The sequence below is a fragment of the Lycorma delicatula genome, chromosome 6 (assembly GCF_047948215.1).
Source record: "Lycorma delicatula isolate Av1 chromosome 6, ASM4794821v1, whole genome shotgun sequence".
Classification (NCBI taxonomy): domain Eukaryota; kingdom Metazoa; phylum Arthropoda; class Insecta; order Hemiptera; family Fulgoridae; genus Lycorma; species Lycorma delicatula.
The window spans coordinates 16,072,507-16,089,705 of NC_134460.1; the positions used below are offsets into that span (position 1 = coordinate 16,072,507).

Consider the following 17,199-nt stretch of genomic DNA (forward strand, 5'->3'; position numbering starts at 1 on the left):
ATAACAGAGCGTGGGCAAGTTTTCAAGATAAGGTGAACTTCTTTGCTGAGCACTTTTCAGGCGTGTTCCAGCCCAATAATAATGAATCGGATCCAAATGAAATTAGGAAAATTCCCAGAATTTTTAATTTCTTCTTTTCAAATGTCCTTACCAATTAAACGTTTTACAATCCAGGAGGTTTCTTCAGTGATTAACAATGAAGTACAACCAACAAAGGTGCCGGGATATGATGTAATCACCGGTCAGGTTCTTCAAGCATTACGTCGACAAGCAATTTGTTTAGTCACTGTAATTTTTAATGCTGTTATTTGAATTGGTCATCAATTTCACAAATAATTATTATACCAAAACCGGGTAAAGAACCAACAGGTGTTAAATCTTATAGGCCTCTTGAGAAACAATATCCTGATTTGACATATCGATTCAATTAAGTGGTTTTATAATCCAGCGTTATGAAATTCTCCTCAATTTCATTACTTTTCATCGTTAACTTTTAAGTAACAAACTACTGGGTTTGTAGCTTCTTAATGTTCATTCTAAATTTAGCTTATTTACTTATTGCTCAATTTTATCTCTGAACAGATTGTAAAGTTACTGTAACATTATAATAAAAAAAAAATTATATTGATTTATTACTAATTATTAACCTCCGATTGTAACAATATGACAAATAACAATTCAATAAAAACAATTTAAAAAAATATCAGAAGTTATTAATGAAATAAAATTTTATGTACTTTTCATTTTAAAAAAATGTGTATATGTAATTTAATAAGCGTACAAGGAAGTCATCTGGTGCCCACATCAGATTTTTTTCCAATGTGGGAATAGTACATAAATTATACAACAATTTGAGAGCTGACCAACAATTTGTTTCATGTTACTGAAACAAAAATTCTTATACCTTCCAAAATTAAAAACACATCTGAAAAAGGTAGAGATTCCTAAAGGAAACCACCCAGACACCTATCCTCGTATTGAAGGTACAGAAGAGAAAAGGCAAATTGCTGAAATATTTAACGAAATTCAATAATAAAAAAATTATATTGTTAACAGTAACTTACCGAGCAAATGTAAATTGTGCACACACACACACACACACACACACACACACATACATATATATATATATATATATATATATATACACATATAGTATAATATAAAAAATGATATACTAGAGAAAATCATCATCTTCATTTATGCATTTTTTTATATTTTGTTCATATCATATAAAAACAAGACAAATCATAGCTACAAGTGGTAACTGCAAAATATAACAACAGAACAATAAAAACATGATAAACAATTATTTTATCAGGAAATAGGCATAATACAATTGCAAAGAAATGCAATTTAAAACAATATATAACTAATACTATAAATAAACAAATATGTCCAAATACAAAACATTTAATTCAGAAGTAAAAATAGAAATGAAAATGTTAACCTTAAATTAACAAGTTTTTTCTCAAAATTGTTAAAATATCTGGAATGGTTACTTTCTTTTATTAATTTCTTAAAGTAAAAAAAAAAAATTGCATCATATATTAAGCAAACTTATGTTGAAGAAAATTTTAATTTTTAGGACAATAATTTTTAAACTATTGTCCTTAAAATTAAAATTTTCTTATATTATTAAATTAAACTTTAATACATTAGTTACTACATAAAACAGTTCAGATATTAAATAAATGGAAGACAAATTATTAAAAATAATACTAAGATGCATTATGATTACTTTAAAAATGAAAAAATAAGTTATTAATAATTAAAATAAAAATTTAAAGAATTAAGTACTTGCATGAACAGAAATGTTAATATAAAATATTTTTCCAAATAAACACAATCAAATATTAACTTTGGCACAAAGCCCTGTACAATGATACTAAGAGTTGCATTAGACTAAGAATTTTATTAGCCAGAGCATTTCCTATCAGAGTCCTACATTATACCAGTTTTACTGAAGACATCGCTTAATAATATCAAAATACTCTTAATAAATACAATTAAATTTATTTGAAATAAATACATACTTAGAAAGTATAACTTAAATAAAAACTTCTAATTACAAATGTAGAATTAATGAAATAGTAATAAATAATAAAAAAAGTAATTTTGATAATAAAAAAATACAACCTTATTTTTCCTGATATTACTCTGTTATTAAACCATATTTGTAAATGTATTTACTGACTATTATTATTTAACCAGTCATTAATATAAAATTAATGATCATGTCAATCAGCAATTACTGAAATTTAATACTTGAAAAATATATATATATATATTTAAAATTATTTACAAAAATCTTACATACACAGCAATAATTTAGTTTTTATTATTATACAACATTTTAAAATTAAACATTAACGTTATTATTATTACCATAAGTAGTAAAAAAAAACCACAGCAATGTTTAATACAAAAATTAGCCAACATTCAAAACTATATCAATAATTAATTAATTAAAGTAAACAAAACTTTTAACTTTATATCTAAGGGAAGTTTCTACCTTGTCAGATAAAAAATTTTTTTTATAAAATATATATATTTACAAAAATAACTGTAAATTTTCAAGTTGAAACTTGTAATATTTCCAACATTATGAATCAATGTAGTAGAGATGCAGGTAAAATTTCAGAGCATGATGAGTGACCTGGCATCTCAAATGTAAGCCTCTTAATAAACAGTACAAGGTTTTGGAAAAGATAGGACAGCCATAACCTAAACAGGTCTGCAGCTGTCCTACCCTTTCCATAATATGTTTTTACTTTGAACAGAATATATCGAGAATATAGTAGAAGTATTAGAATAATGGTTTCAGACACACATTTCAAAGTTTTTATTTCAGTATATTTAAAAAGGTTAGTAGCAAAGGACGCTCATTAGAGTTTTTTGTTTATTTTCACGGTTACAACATTTTCTGTTAGTATGAAAGGAAAAAGTGAAGGCAATTCACATTTAGTACAAAAAATAAAATAAATTTTTTTTTACAGAAATCAACACATGAAAGAAAGAACTGTCAGTACTTGGAACAAAAAAAATTAATAAAGATTTGAGGTCACTGTCGACAACATGCATGGAAGTATAATATTACACACTTCACGTTTGTTTATATATTGAAAACATCACTAAAGAGTAAGAAATGTGAAAGTGAGGTGAATCTTTATATAAAAGCAGAACAAGGCTTTGCATTCAAGATCAATTTGACTGTGAACTTTATATGCGTTTTACTCTAAAACATAATCAAACATTTTGAGAAAAAAACAATATTTTTGTTTATAGCCATAACTCTGCAAAATTAATTTTTTAATTCCATTGAAGTCTACTTTTGTGTTGTTTACTTTTTATAAAACTTTGATTTCTTAATTTCAGATAATTCCTTCAATAATTAAAAATTCCACTATCATCCACCACCATCAAGTTCAGCAATAAGCCCACTTTGGCCAGCTCTCCTTACCTTTGTATTGATAAAAAAATTTTGTGAATTTTTTTTACTCAACTACTTTCATTCAACTATTTTTATTAGTTTTTATATATATATTTTTTAAATTGCCCATTTTTGAGGCATAGAGGTAGAAACATCCCTTAACAATATATGATAAATAAAATTTATTATAACAATATCTTATAGTATTTTCTTTGTCTTTTTTTCTGCATTCATATTTAAAATTACTCAAAAAAATGTATATAACTGACAGGCTAAACGTTCAGGGCTCACTTTGCTCGCCTGACTATCTAGCCAGGATCCTCAATGTATACGTATCCTCATGTTTGTGAGAATATTAAGTATTTTACAGATATTCATTAAAGAAAAAAATGTTAGAAACTTTACTTAATTACATTTCTGCTGCCATTGTGACAAAAATATAATGAAGAAAAAGGGTTAATACATTTATAAGTATGTAAATGTATTAATTAAATATGTATGATGTATGTATCATATTAAATACGTTTTAAGAAGCATAGTGCTTCTATACTTATTTTTATGAAATTTAAAAAAAATGTCTACCCATATTTATTTTAACAAAATGCAAATAAAATAAGTATAATAAATGTTAACGTAAATAACGTACTGTTTATAGTACATAATACAATTTATTATAAAGTTGTTAGTTCATTTTTTCCCGCTAGATGGTTACTATTATCATTCACAATAAAAATCTGAGCATAAATAGCAAACCAATGCACAATCATGTTTTTTTTATTGGAGAGACAACTGAATTACTGAGAATTTTGTAATATACATTCTACAGTGCTGCATATTTTGAAAATACAGTTCAAATGAATTAACAATTAATAAGAACTTACTTTAATAATTTTAAATAAAATAAAAATTAATTAAAAAGATTTATTTCAAAAAATGAAACTGAATAACCTGAAAAGTATATTAAGTATATAGCAAAAAATCCTTTAGCAGAAAAATAATCCCTAAAATTGCGTGGAGGTTACATTCTAGTAATCATTAAATAAATTATATTAGTTAAATGAAAATTTGGAATTTAGGTTATCATACTTCAGCAAATATATACAGAGTAAACCATGACACTCACAGATATTATATCAGGTAAAATATAGGCAGTACTGGTAAGGCATACTAATCAAAGGTTAATGGGCAAGTAAATCGCTTATTCCTAATAATTATACATCAATATAAATTTGTATAACGTATATATTACATTCAACTCAGAAATAAGTTGAATGAGATCCGAGTTGAACTCAGAAATGAATCGGACCTAAGCACTAAAATATACAGAAGATATTCATTCCTTAAAGATTAGGCATTTTCAGGGATTACCTAAGATTTCATAATTTCTTACTTCAAAAATTAATAGTATATCCTGAATACTAAAAAGCTGATATATCAAGAAGTTATAATTACTTTGTTGAGTCTCCAATGAAATCTTGAAATTCATGAACTTCTTGTAAAATGCAGTTACCTCTAAAGTATGACCAATTAGCGAAAACCTAATGGATATCCACCATTCAGAGGTTATAGCAGAAGTATTGATGTAAATACTTTTGTATTTAATTTGATCTTGTAATATATGATGAGATTAATAGACATCTTTTGAGATTTCCACAGTTTCATCTTTTTTTAAATGTTAGCAAACATAAAATATTTTGACAGATCAAGATTCACAGTTTAACCATTTGTCCCCCTTTCAAGTGAAAAAGAATAATGAAGAGAACCAGTGTATTTAAGTAGAAAGATAAAGAGTAAAGATTTTTTTTCTCTTTTTTCAGGAGAAACAACTGAACATATCTACTGTGTTTTAAAACTTTTAGCATTAGTTACCGATACAGAATACCTGATATCCAATAATTTCTTATTTTAATGTTAAAACTGTAATTCAAATTCTGAAAGGTTTTGAAACATCAGACTGAAAATTTTATATTGTCTTTGTTTAAAGTTTTATACAATTGAAGCCAGAGCCTTATATTTTAAGTTTCTCGGATGAATTAATTTTAAAACTAATTATAGCTCACAAAAATAAATTAAACTGGTAAGAAATTACCTGCCATAAATTACATAAACAAAAGCTGTTTAATACATTAACAAAACTGAGTTCCAGTCAATGAAAGATAAATTATTACATGAAACACACACACAAAAGCAAATATACACAATCAATAGAAAATACCTCATCTAAATCTGAGTTACAAGTCACTATTACACAAAATAAATAATTTTAAGCTCCTTTGCTTCTTAACTTCTTTATTGTAACTAAAACTTTAAAATTAAATATATAAGAATATTCTTTACTTAACAACCATATGTGTTCTAATGAAGTCTGTGACTTGAATTGCATTAACAGCAGATTATCATCTAACTACTACTAAGAATATTAATATAAACAGTATCTGAAAGGACTCCATTAAAGGAACCAATATTAATAAAGACCACGTGTCCTTTATTTTATTAATAAAAAAAAACAGTCAAAAATATTTGTCTTCGTTGTTAACAGTGTAGCATCATAAATTGTATCATTCTTTCATTGTTAGTGAAAGTCTGTAAGAAATTATGAGAGCCTATAAAATTAACAAAATACAGTTGTGAAAAATACATCTATTTCCATGATAAACATATTAATAATTTGATATTAAAGGGCATATTGTTATCATTCATAAAAATAAATCCAATTCTATTTTCAATTTGTCTATTCTTTTATAGCAGTTAACAACTGCATATAAGGTAATGGTATAAAGTAGTCTCCAGAGTTTCTACGCTCCTCTATATCAGAATATTTATCACTGTTAATGATAAATTATCTAAACGAGCGTCAACAAAAGCTTTTAGAAGTTGAAGATACTGCTTTACATCATTATTTTATCGATAAAACATAACTGCTACCAAACAAATTTTAAAAAAGGATTAGAAATATTTTTTCTCAATAATATTATCAGTTAATAAAGTGCGTTTACTCAAACTGTTGCTGATCAAAATTATAACTCACTAAGAGCTGACAACCTACTATTAAGACTGAAAGGGAATGCTACTTTTTATTTGAGTATACAGAGAAATCAATGTTCAGGGATTTGTACTGGAATCACATTTCCGATTTCACATGGCAGATGCTACACAAAGGCTAAACTTTTACGAAGGCAGTAAAGGCAGCTACTTTTATAATGATTTGAATACTAGATAATAGATACCGGTGCTATATGGTGATTGGGTTTCAATTAACCATACATCTAAGGAACGGTCAACCTTCATTTACATTCACATATATCATCCTCATTCATCCTCTGGTTCCAGAGACTAAATGGAAAAAAGAAAAGATGCTTCACAAAGAATCTTTGCAGTGTCAATCTTCATGGGCACTGCTGCTAGAGAAAATAATTAGAAGATAAAATATTTTACATAGGTACTTAAAAAAAAATTTATACATTATTTTAAGATGAAGCGACAACAAATGAATCAAATTATGAACTTATTATATTTTTAAATATAAGAGTAACTGCTATAACTATCTCTCCCAATTATAAGAAAACCTTTCTAATCCTAATAATTTAAAAAAATAATAATAAATACTGAACCATAGTGTTAGTATGTCACAGAATATTCTTTACTTAACAACCTTATGTGTTCTAATGAAGTCTGTAACTTGAATTGCATTAACAGCAGATCATCTAACTACTACTAAGAATATTAATAGAAACAGTATCTGAAATGACTCCAATAAAGGAACCAATATTAATAAAGACAAATGCCAATGAATTAGACAACTTGGGAACTAATATAACTTAAATTCTTCTATGCTTTATTTTATATTTATCTTTGATAGATTAACTAAAAAAAAATTATTGAAAAGGAAAATAAATAGAATACAAATTTTATACACATATTTAATCTGTATGTGTAATTATAAAAATTGAACTACTAAAATGTAAGATACCTCCCTCCTGGTTTAAAAAAGGAAAACTACTATGGGATTTGAAATCCTGAATTACCAATATTTATTACTCGTTATGTTATATTAAACAATTATCCTAAAATAAGTTAATAAGTAATTCAATAAACACACGTTTACATGAAAATTAATTTTAAAAATACACTACTTATATCCACATCAGAAAATGTGGATATGTTCTTGTAAAAATAAAAGTCCTCCTTATCAGTAAATATTTTATAAATCTTACATTAAATACTAGACCTGTCAACAAAATTTAATTAAAAACTAAAAAAGAAGAAATTTACATTAAACACAGAAAACCTACAACAATAGTTTAAAATATATATAAAGAAATATGTATACATGTTTATTATTTGTCTGTTTTTAAAGGCTTTTAATTTTTTTGGTTATACATAATTAAATACAAACAAGATAAGTTTCCCTTGCAAATTTTTCAATATTTTTTTACATACAAGTGATTTCTTGAAAGAAAAACAGGTTAATTATAAAAATTAGAAACATGTAAATATTATCGATGAACCTTTATTGTTTTTTTTTTTTTTTACCAAAACCAAAACACATTCATTAGTCATCTCCTCTTGATAATAGCAACCAATATCGAGGCGTGTGTCAAACTTATTCATGAACTTTGATAATAGTCTTGTTGCACTTCTACTCCAGTAGATCATTTAACCACCATGAAAAAGCTTATTTTAAATAATAATCACCTACTTAACTGTTACCACCCAAAAATTTCTATAATTATGTGAATGGATGGTTGCAGTCTTCAGAACTGTAATATACACTATGATAAATGTCTGATAACATTCCATGAGAGTCAAAAAGCTAATATATAACTATTCTAAGTTAAGATAGTACAAAAACATTATTGGTCTTCCTCCCGTCTCTAAATGATCATTTTCTGTAGATAAGTTACTTAACAAAATATAGGTATTAAACATATATTTTGTTTTTCTACTAAAATGTTCCTTTAATTTTTTGTTTTTTTCCCTTACTCCTCACAATTTTCCTTAAGAGTTTTCTGATTACAATTCATTAGCAGATTTGGGTGTTCATCTTCAGAAACTCGATTGGCATAAGTGAAGTGGTATGGGCAATGCTAGTAGGGTGATGGTGTGATGCGTTCAAGGACTGATTAGAAGCAGAAATTCAGTTGCCTTATTGTATTCGTGTAGTTACATTGATTCACTGTTCATTGTTACTGATATTTATTATCAGTATTTTTCAATACTAATTATTTTTATGAACGGTATTTTTTAATACTTTTATTATAAAGTTTTTTCAATATTAATTTTTTTCATTAACCAAATTTTCAAATACTGTATCTTACTGATTCATCCAAGATGCAGCTTAGATTGGGAAAAGCAATACCTCTAAAAACCAAAGTAAATGTATAATAAAATGTCTACAGCAAACTAGTCAAAGAAATCATATACCAGCACATGCAAATACCAGTACATGCAGAAATCAAGCTCGCATACGAGACCTTTTTGAAGTATCTGATCATATTAAATACCAAGTGATAACAGAATCAAACTGGCAGAAAATGAGAATTTTAGTACACCGGGAAAAACTCGTAATAGAATGAAAATGAAAATTAACATCGACATCTTCCAAAGATGTGCATTATGTAAAATCATATGCAATTTTCAAATACAACATAAAGCCCTACCGACATTGAAAAACAATTATTAGTTTTAAAACCAAACACTCATATCTGCAGATAAATTGCAATAATGAAAGTTTAAGAAAAATTCTTAGTAGGATAGGAAAACTTATACTTTACTTTCATCTAAAAAGATGAAAGTAAACTGAAAATAAAAGGAAAATTTTAATAAAAAAATAAAAACATATTAAATATATACATATTAAATGAATAGACTGTCTAAAGAAAATAAACATTTACAAATGGGAAGGAAGACCGATTCGGATGAATCTTATATTCACTTACTTATGGGAAAAGTTATGGTTGCACCAATGGCTCAAACAAAAAGGCTCTAACACAGGAGAAATTCAAAATGCTCTTTAACATTGTGCCAAAGAAAAAGGAGAATACCAGAACTATATGAATGCCGATAATTACAAAAAAATGACAGAATAAAGCTAATCCCAAATCTTCCACATCGATCGGTTTTTATAATAGATAATGCTTGGTACCGAACATAAAGTTGTACAAGGTGTCAAATTCAATCGGCTAAAAACATAAACTGTTATAGTGGTTTCGAGAGAGAAATGTTCTGTACTCAGCAGATATGTTAAAAACATAACTGTACGAATTAGTGCAAATTAACAAACCCAGTACGGAGTACTACTTCGATAAAATATTGCAGGATCACGGTCACAACATAATAAATAAGATTGCCACCCTACCGTCCTGAAATTAACCCAATTGAGTTGGTTTGAGCGAACATAAAGTCAGGTAGCGAACAAAAATGTCTTTCATTGGAGAAATATAAATGATATAAAAGAAATTCCTGAGAAAAAGTTTCTGAACTGCCAGCGGAATGTTGCAAACATGGACTAACAATAGAAAAAAATTATGAAATAGATAGGGAGTTGCCGACATGCAAACTGACAGCACCAATGAGTCATACTCATCGAACAATGTGAGATCTGATGATATAGATGGGATTGAGCCGCTTGATTAAAAAATCCTAATCTACCCTAATTACCTGTTAACTAAATAAACAAACAAAAAATTGTAAAGAATAAATGAAATTTCAAAAAGAAATAAAAATTGTAATTGTATAACTAAAAAACTAAATAATCTAGCAATTTAAAAAAAAAAAAAAAAAATATAGTTGATTGAACAACAATAAATATAATAGCAGTACATACCAACCATCACCACCCTGCGCATTGACTTGTATGTTTATGCTTTCTTAACTTACAACACTTGTAAATTTTATATTAATTTATTTGTAGTCGATAAAAAACCACAATATGACCACAGTGCTAATGAAATTTTTTACCTTATTTTACAATCTCTGCACGTCAAGTAATTGGTTATGATTGAGGATCATCCTAAAAGGTGTTTTATAATATTTATTAATTCTACTGTAATAAAACTTTTTTTTTTTTTTTTTTTTTTTTGTCTTCAGTCATTTGACTGGTTTGATGCAGCTCTCCAAGATTCCCTATCTAGTGCTAGTCGTTTCATTTCAGTATACCCTCTACATTCTACATCCCCAACAATTTGTTTTACATACTCCAAACGTGGCCTGCCTACACAATTTTTCCCTTCTACCTGTCCTTCCAATATTAAAGCGACTATTCCAGGATGCCTTAGTATGTGGCCTGTAAGTCTGTCTCTTCTTTTAACTATATTCTTCCAAATGCTTCTTTCTTCATCTATTTGCCGCAATACCTCTTCATTTGTCACTTTATCCACCCATCTGATTTTTAACATTCTCCTATAGCACCACATTTCAAAAGCTTCTAATCTTTTCTTCTCAGATACTCCGATTGTCCAAGTTTCACTTCCATATAAAGCGACACTCCAAACATACACTTTCAAAAATCTTTTCCTGACATTTAAATTCATTTTTGATGTAAACAAATTATATTTCTTACTGAAGGCTCGTTTAGCTTGTGCTATTCGGCATTTTATATCGCTCCTGCTTCGTCCATCTTTAGTAATTTTACTTCCCAATAAAACTTATAATTCTTTAAATAATCATAACACAAAACCTCAAAATCATGCCTCTGTGTTTTCGTTCAAATACATTTTATAAATTCATAAACTATACCAGAGTAAAATTTCAACATTAGTTAGTAATTCTGTTTTATCTTCTTAAAAATAACAAAACACATAGAAAGTGGTAATCTACAATAAAACAAACTGGCTGACCATGAATCCAAAGATTTAAATTAAATTTACCAAATTCTACAAAATAATTTACTAACAGCTGTTACTTCCTTCTAAGATAACCCTTGTATGTTGGTCGAGTTTTATCATATATTTACAAAAAGGTATATGTATATATATATATACTATAAACATATAATATATAGTATAACATACTATATATTACAAAATGTAGTTAGTGTGTTATAAAAAGGGAAATAGATATGACATCTACAAATAATATAAACAATTCATTCTAAGCAAATAGATGATAGTTTTAAGCAAAATACAAAAGTTTTTTTCTTAATGTAATTTCTTTTTCTTCCTATTTTTTTTATAGTATTTCAATATTTGTTAGTGTAATATAAACTCAAGGGATAGTTTAAAACAAAACATTTAAATTATGTTGACAAAAACTGAATTATTAATATCTTTTTGGTTAATGTTGGCTACTGGTTAATACAGGAGTTTTTTTTTTTTTATTTACTTTAAAAGTAAACTAATAACTTGCAATTAATTTTATAATTTCACGACTGCTGGAATTATAATACTTCTATCTAATATAATTAAATATAATTGTTACGTTTCAGAAGGAAAAGGATTTTACATGCCGACTGAAAAATTAAAAACAATTATTTTTTTCTAATGGCTTTCCATTACTTAATATTACTTGTCAAATGAGTGTCCAGTATTACTTAAGAATGAGAAAAATATTTCTAGTACAGTTCTGCTAGTTAACCACGAGAAATAAGTATTTTAAAATGTATCCTTTATACTTCAAATTTTTAATGTCAAATTTTTCTTCATAAAATAGCTTATCATTGACATAAAAGGACTATGCAATTTATGAAGTGAAATATTTTTGAAACTAAAAAGAATTGATAATTCTAACAAGATTTACCAAGCACAATTTTTCCAATAACAATCTGTTATAGTTACCAAAAAACATGTGCTCTATTCTAAACAAGTAATCAGTGTACTTGTACATTTTTTATGGAAGAAGCTAAAAAAATCCATTAGACTTAAATAGGAAGACTAAATGAGAAAAAAGTGGTATTCTATTCAGAAGAAATATAAATATAAAATTAAAGCCACAAAACTCAGAAACATATAGTAGTATATCTATAACATAACTTGATATAACTTAGAATCTAATTAGATAAATCTATATATTCTATGACTTCTAAATCATATATTCAGTATTTTTAATTGAATTATAGTTGAAATTTGGCTTTACCAAATAAGTATGTTATCTATTTGGTTTTTTGTGGAGCCACAAGATACTAAACAATAATTAAACAAGCCCTTAAATTAGTCCTCAAGCAGTTCCCCTCTCCTCCAGATCACACTAAGAATGCACCGGCTTCATAAGTCCTAGCAACCTCTACGATAGAGTAGGGTCCAACATACATGAACAGAACACAAAATTAAGAATAAGAAAAAGAGTCGATGGATGCAGAAAAGACAATCTTTTCATAGATGATAGCTTAAGATTCCCTTCAAGTCACGCACAGACATCCCATACACGACATCCTTGGACGATCAGATAGTTTCACCCAAAACAGGATTTATGCTATAAAAAAATGTATATTCCTCCAGATATTAAACAGCCACACAAAACAAATAGGATTTGACAAACATATGATTTTTCCGATCCCAGAATTTGTGAACAGTCGAAGTAACAGATCTAACTATAAACTATTCATTGAGAAGATCATTAAAGTGATTCCATTCAAATAGAATCGAATAACAATAATTAAGACCGATAACAGTAGATATCATCAGCACAATACTAACTACAAGAAATGAAAAAATATAAATAATACCTTTAAATATATATATATATATATATATTTGTCTGGCATGAAAGCGAGTTAGTTTATTTTTTCTTCTATATTCTTTTATATTATAGTTAGCTTTTTGTTTATTTTTTAACGGTATAATTTATTTTTATGACAGATAACTATGAAAAATATACAGGCGCTAGTACCAAGGAAAGGAAACTGATTAGGAAAATTACAAGATATGTAAAAAAAAAAGGTTAACTAGAGCTTGATACTGCTAAAGTGTTTTGAAATACCATTTCTACTGAAAGACATAAGCTTATTTCAGAATTTAAGAAAATAGCCCCTGATGATGAACAGTCTATATATCTGGATAGCTAAATATTATGTAAACCTATTGTGTGCCATCATTCCTTTTTTTACTTAAGAATTTTCATTAGTATAAAAATTATTTAAGAACAGAGAGGTGATTATTTTCAATATCAAGTACATGCTCTTAATGTAACTTTAATACCTCATTTGTTACATATTATGGACACTCACTTTTATGCGTCATTTTTCATGTTATTGGTAAATTAATTATATTCATTTAACTCTTGTTTATAACAAATAATAAACTTCAACTGTATATTAATATTTAATTCAACTATTAATAAATATTTTTATTATAATTATCCAATAATAATAATAATAATAATAAAATAATAGCTAAAAATACTAATTTCATGTCTCGTAACAATAATTTTCTCAACATTTTGATTTTCAGACCATTATAGCATTACTCCTCTGCACTCTCTATATAATGAAGTATACCTTTTGTTTAATTTAACCAAAACATTCCTTCTAAAAAGAAAATATTTGCTTGGTAGTAAAACTATTTAGTGATGCAGCTTAAAAAAAACACATAAAAAAAATTAGACAGACCAAATTCCCATAAATAAGAATTTTACTGTATTAATAAAGGTGATTCAAAGCACATCTTGTTGGAGGTTTCTCAGCTTGCAGACTCAATAAGTGTGATTGTATAACAAATAATAGATGTTACGGACAAGTTAATAACAAAAAAATTATTCAGTGTGTACAGAAATAAGTAAACATGGATGGAAATCTTTATACTTTCAGAAAAACATCAAATTTGGCTTTTTGAAATTTATTTTATTATTAAACTAATAAAAATCATTATTTAAAAAAAATAAATAAATGAATTCTGTCATCGACCAAGGATCAAACAATATATTGCTACCTGACACTTTCAAATTAACATTTTTGTTGTCTGATTTAATAGTATTTAAAGTCTGCAGCTTAGGAGGCAAAAATAGAAATACCATAACCTTATAAATTTGGTAGATAACCATAATCATATTTAAATTCAGGAAACTAACATAATTTTACTTCCTTTAAAAGAAATTAACAGTATAAGTTAAACTTATACTGAATAAAATGTAAACTTAGTTTAAGCACTCAGATTCTAATTATGCTAGCAGTATAAGAGAGTAGCAGTATAAGATATGCTTTTTAACTATTTAACAATTAGTTTATATTTAGCTGTTGTGACCGGTAATTTATTTTCTTTGCTCATAATCTAAAATTTGTTTTTCAGTCAACATGATATTTTATATAGTTCTTGTTATATTTATTTTATTGATATACATTGATACCAGGAAACCTGCTTATTATCCCCCAGGTAAATTTATTATTGTTGTTATGAAAATTTAATAAATGTATATAACACAACATGCATATAGATTTTAATTTTTTGTCAACATGAGTTAATTTTCTGATTTAACATTGGTTTAAGCTGTTAATAATTATTAAAATAGTATAACCAAATACATGTTAAAAACTGTAAACCTAATATCACAGGTTCGTAGAAAAGTTGCATAAAAATAATGTGATAAAAAAGGCTAAAATGTTTGACATGCTCTTTTGTATATGTATGTCCCTAGATTTAGAATTAAAAAATTCCATGCATGATTGATAGTTTTATTTGTAATAGTCTTTGTGTAGATTCTTCCTTTAATAGTTGGAAATAATTGATCAATAGTCTTGTTTTCAGTTGAAACTAAAAAATAAAGCCTTTTTGTTCCTGAAACCTGTTTTTTTTCCACTTCCTGATTCTGTATCTATGATGCTGGGATCATTCTGTCCCATATAGGAATCGTGAATGCTAGAGATTTTCAGAATAGGCTTCCTTTTACAATTATTCTGTATAATGCTGGCAGATACATTTAATGTATATAGTTAGTGTTAATTAAAAAAAAAGGATTTGATGAGTTGGAATATTTAGAGTGTCTGAAGCATAATTAATGAATTAATAATACATTACTTTATTACCATTAGTCAAATGAAACAGGATACAAGTTGTTATAATTAAAAATAGTTTTATTTAGTGGCGAAATTAATTAAAAATAATATTTTTTATCTATCATGCCAAATTTTACTGGATTTTATGTGATTAAGTAACAATCCTTCTTGTAGCCTAATGCCACTTCTGACATCAGTCTAATAAAGGGAATATGATATAGAAGTTTAAAGCATTTAAAAAATCAAGTGATAGGGTTCTTAACTGAATCTTCTAAAATTATAATTTTTACATTGAATTATTACATTGAACTAGAATTCTAATGTTTTGTACACTGAAAAACAAGATTAGGATGTTTACAGGCATATGTATGTAGAAGAGGGTTAGATGCAATACAGTATGAAGACAATTTAAATTTCAAAAACACCTTGAAAGGCATCCTTAAGACAAAGCTGTCTACATAGCTTTTGAAAATATTGAGATATCAATTAATGTAGAGTGGAAAAACTTTTCAAAATTTTATGAAAAATTAGTCTGAAATATAGGGAAAGAGGACTATGTAGTTGGTTGAAGAACTACAAGGGTAAGTCAATTATTATCTGCAATGTAGTTATAAATCTTATTGACAAATAGGAAACTTACATGTATATCATCTTTCAACATATTCCCCTTGCAATTCAATACATTTGGTCCATTGTTGCACAAGCTTCCTGATGCCCTTATAAAAGAAGGTTTTCGGTTGAGCTGCGAGCCAGGAATGGTAACTTAACATCGCTGGTAAAAAAAAAATTGGTCTATGTAAAAATAGTATGATAGAAGTTACATGTAATCAATATTTACTTATTGTTGTTTGCATATTAGAAACATAAAACAATTTGCTTTACTTTAAATTTTAAAAAAATGAAAATAATTACTTATAAATTGTTTTTATTTACTCACTGTCTTTGTTGACACATTCAAAGCAGACAAAGACTGCCCTAGATACTGGCTCCTTATAAATAGGGGCTCTGCACTTGTTTGTGTACCTGTTCTTTCTTTTAGGGCAGTACTTTCACTGTGGAGGCCTTTGATTTATTTTACACAATAAAGATAATTCAACTGTTTCATGAACTCACAAAGTTTTACAACAAAATTGTAAAAAATGTATTTTCCTAAACAACTAAAATATAAATGGTTATTAAGCTAACAACACACAAAATACAGAAAAAATACTACACAAGGTAGAAAATAATGATAATTCAACGTAAAATAGGCCTCCAAAAATTAAAAAAAAGTCAACTATTCAATAAATAAGAACTTTGACATCGAGACTGCCTAACTTTACCTGTCATCTGAAACACTTATCACACCATCTTGTCCAGGTATTATAATTGCTTGATTAATATCATCATTACAACCTTCAAGTTTAGACAAAAGAACAGGTTTTTTTGTCGAATTAAATTTATCACCACTATTACTCGTAGCAGGTTTAATTTCGGCTGCCATATTCAACAAATCGAAAACGTAGAGATAACCCTAACACAAACATTTATTCACTTCATTCGTCTTTTGTACGCGTGTTCAAATAGCAACAACAAAACACTAAAAAATGTATCGAATGAAAGTTTAATTAAATCACACGTATTTGCATTATTTTAAATTCCATAGTTAGTTTATTCTTTCGTTTAATACACAGCAAGCAAAATAATAGAAAGCATAAAACAGTAAAATTATATAAAATGTTGAAATTTTATATTATTAACAATTTCTTCTAAAAAAATAAACTAAAATGTATGTATCCTAGAATGGCAACATTTGTACAATTACATGAAATAAAATTCATTTTCTAAAAAAAATTTTTCATTA

General features: G+C 26.8%; 1 protein-coding gene across 4 annotated transcripts in view; it reads right to left on the reverse strand.

Moving 5' to 3' along the window:
- Positions 1–16,899, reverse strand: part of LOC142326652 (WD repeat and FYVE domain-containing protein 2-like) — a 44,299-nt gene extending 27,400 nt beyond the window's left edge. The window contains exons 1-3 of one of the 4 annotated variants that reach the window (XR_012756824.1): positions 16,679–16,899; positions 15,997–16,128; positions 1,202–6,036 (exon numbers count right to left, since the gene is read on the reverse strand). Coding sequence is in view for 1 of the 4 variants with exons in the window: in XM_075369250.1 (XP_075225365.1) it covers positions 16,074–16,128; positions 16,679–16,839 (216 nt within the window). In the remaining 3 variants the exon portion in view is untranslated. Of the gene's footprint in view, positions 1–1,201; positions 8,194–15,422; positions 16,129–16,678 lie in introns of those variants that run through there. The other 3 variants (XR_012756823.1, XR_012756825.1, XM_075369250.1) reach the window with 3 other exon arrangements.
- Between the last annotated feature and the right edge of the window lie 300 nt (positions 16,900–17,199).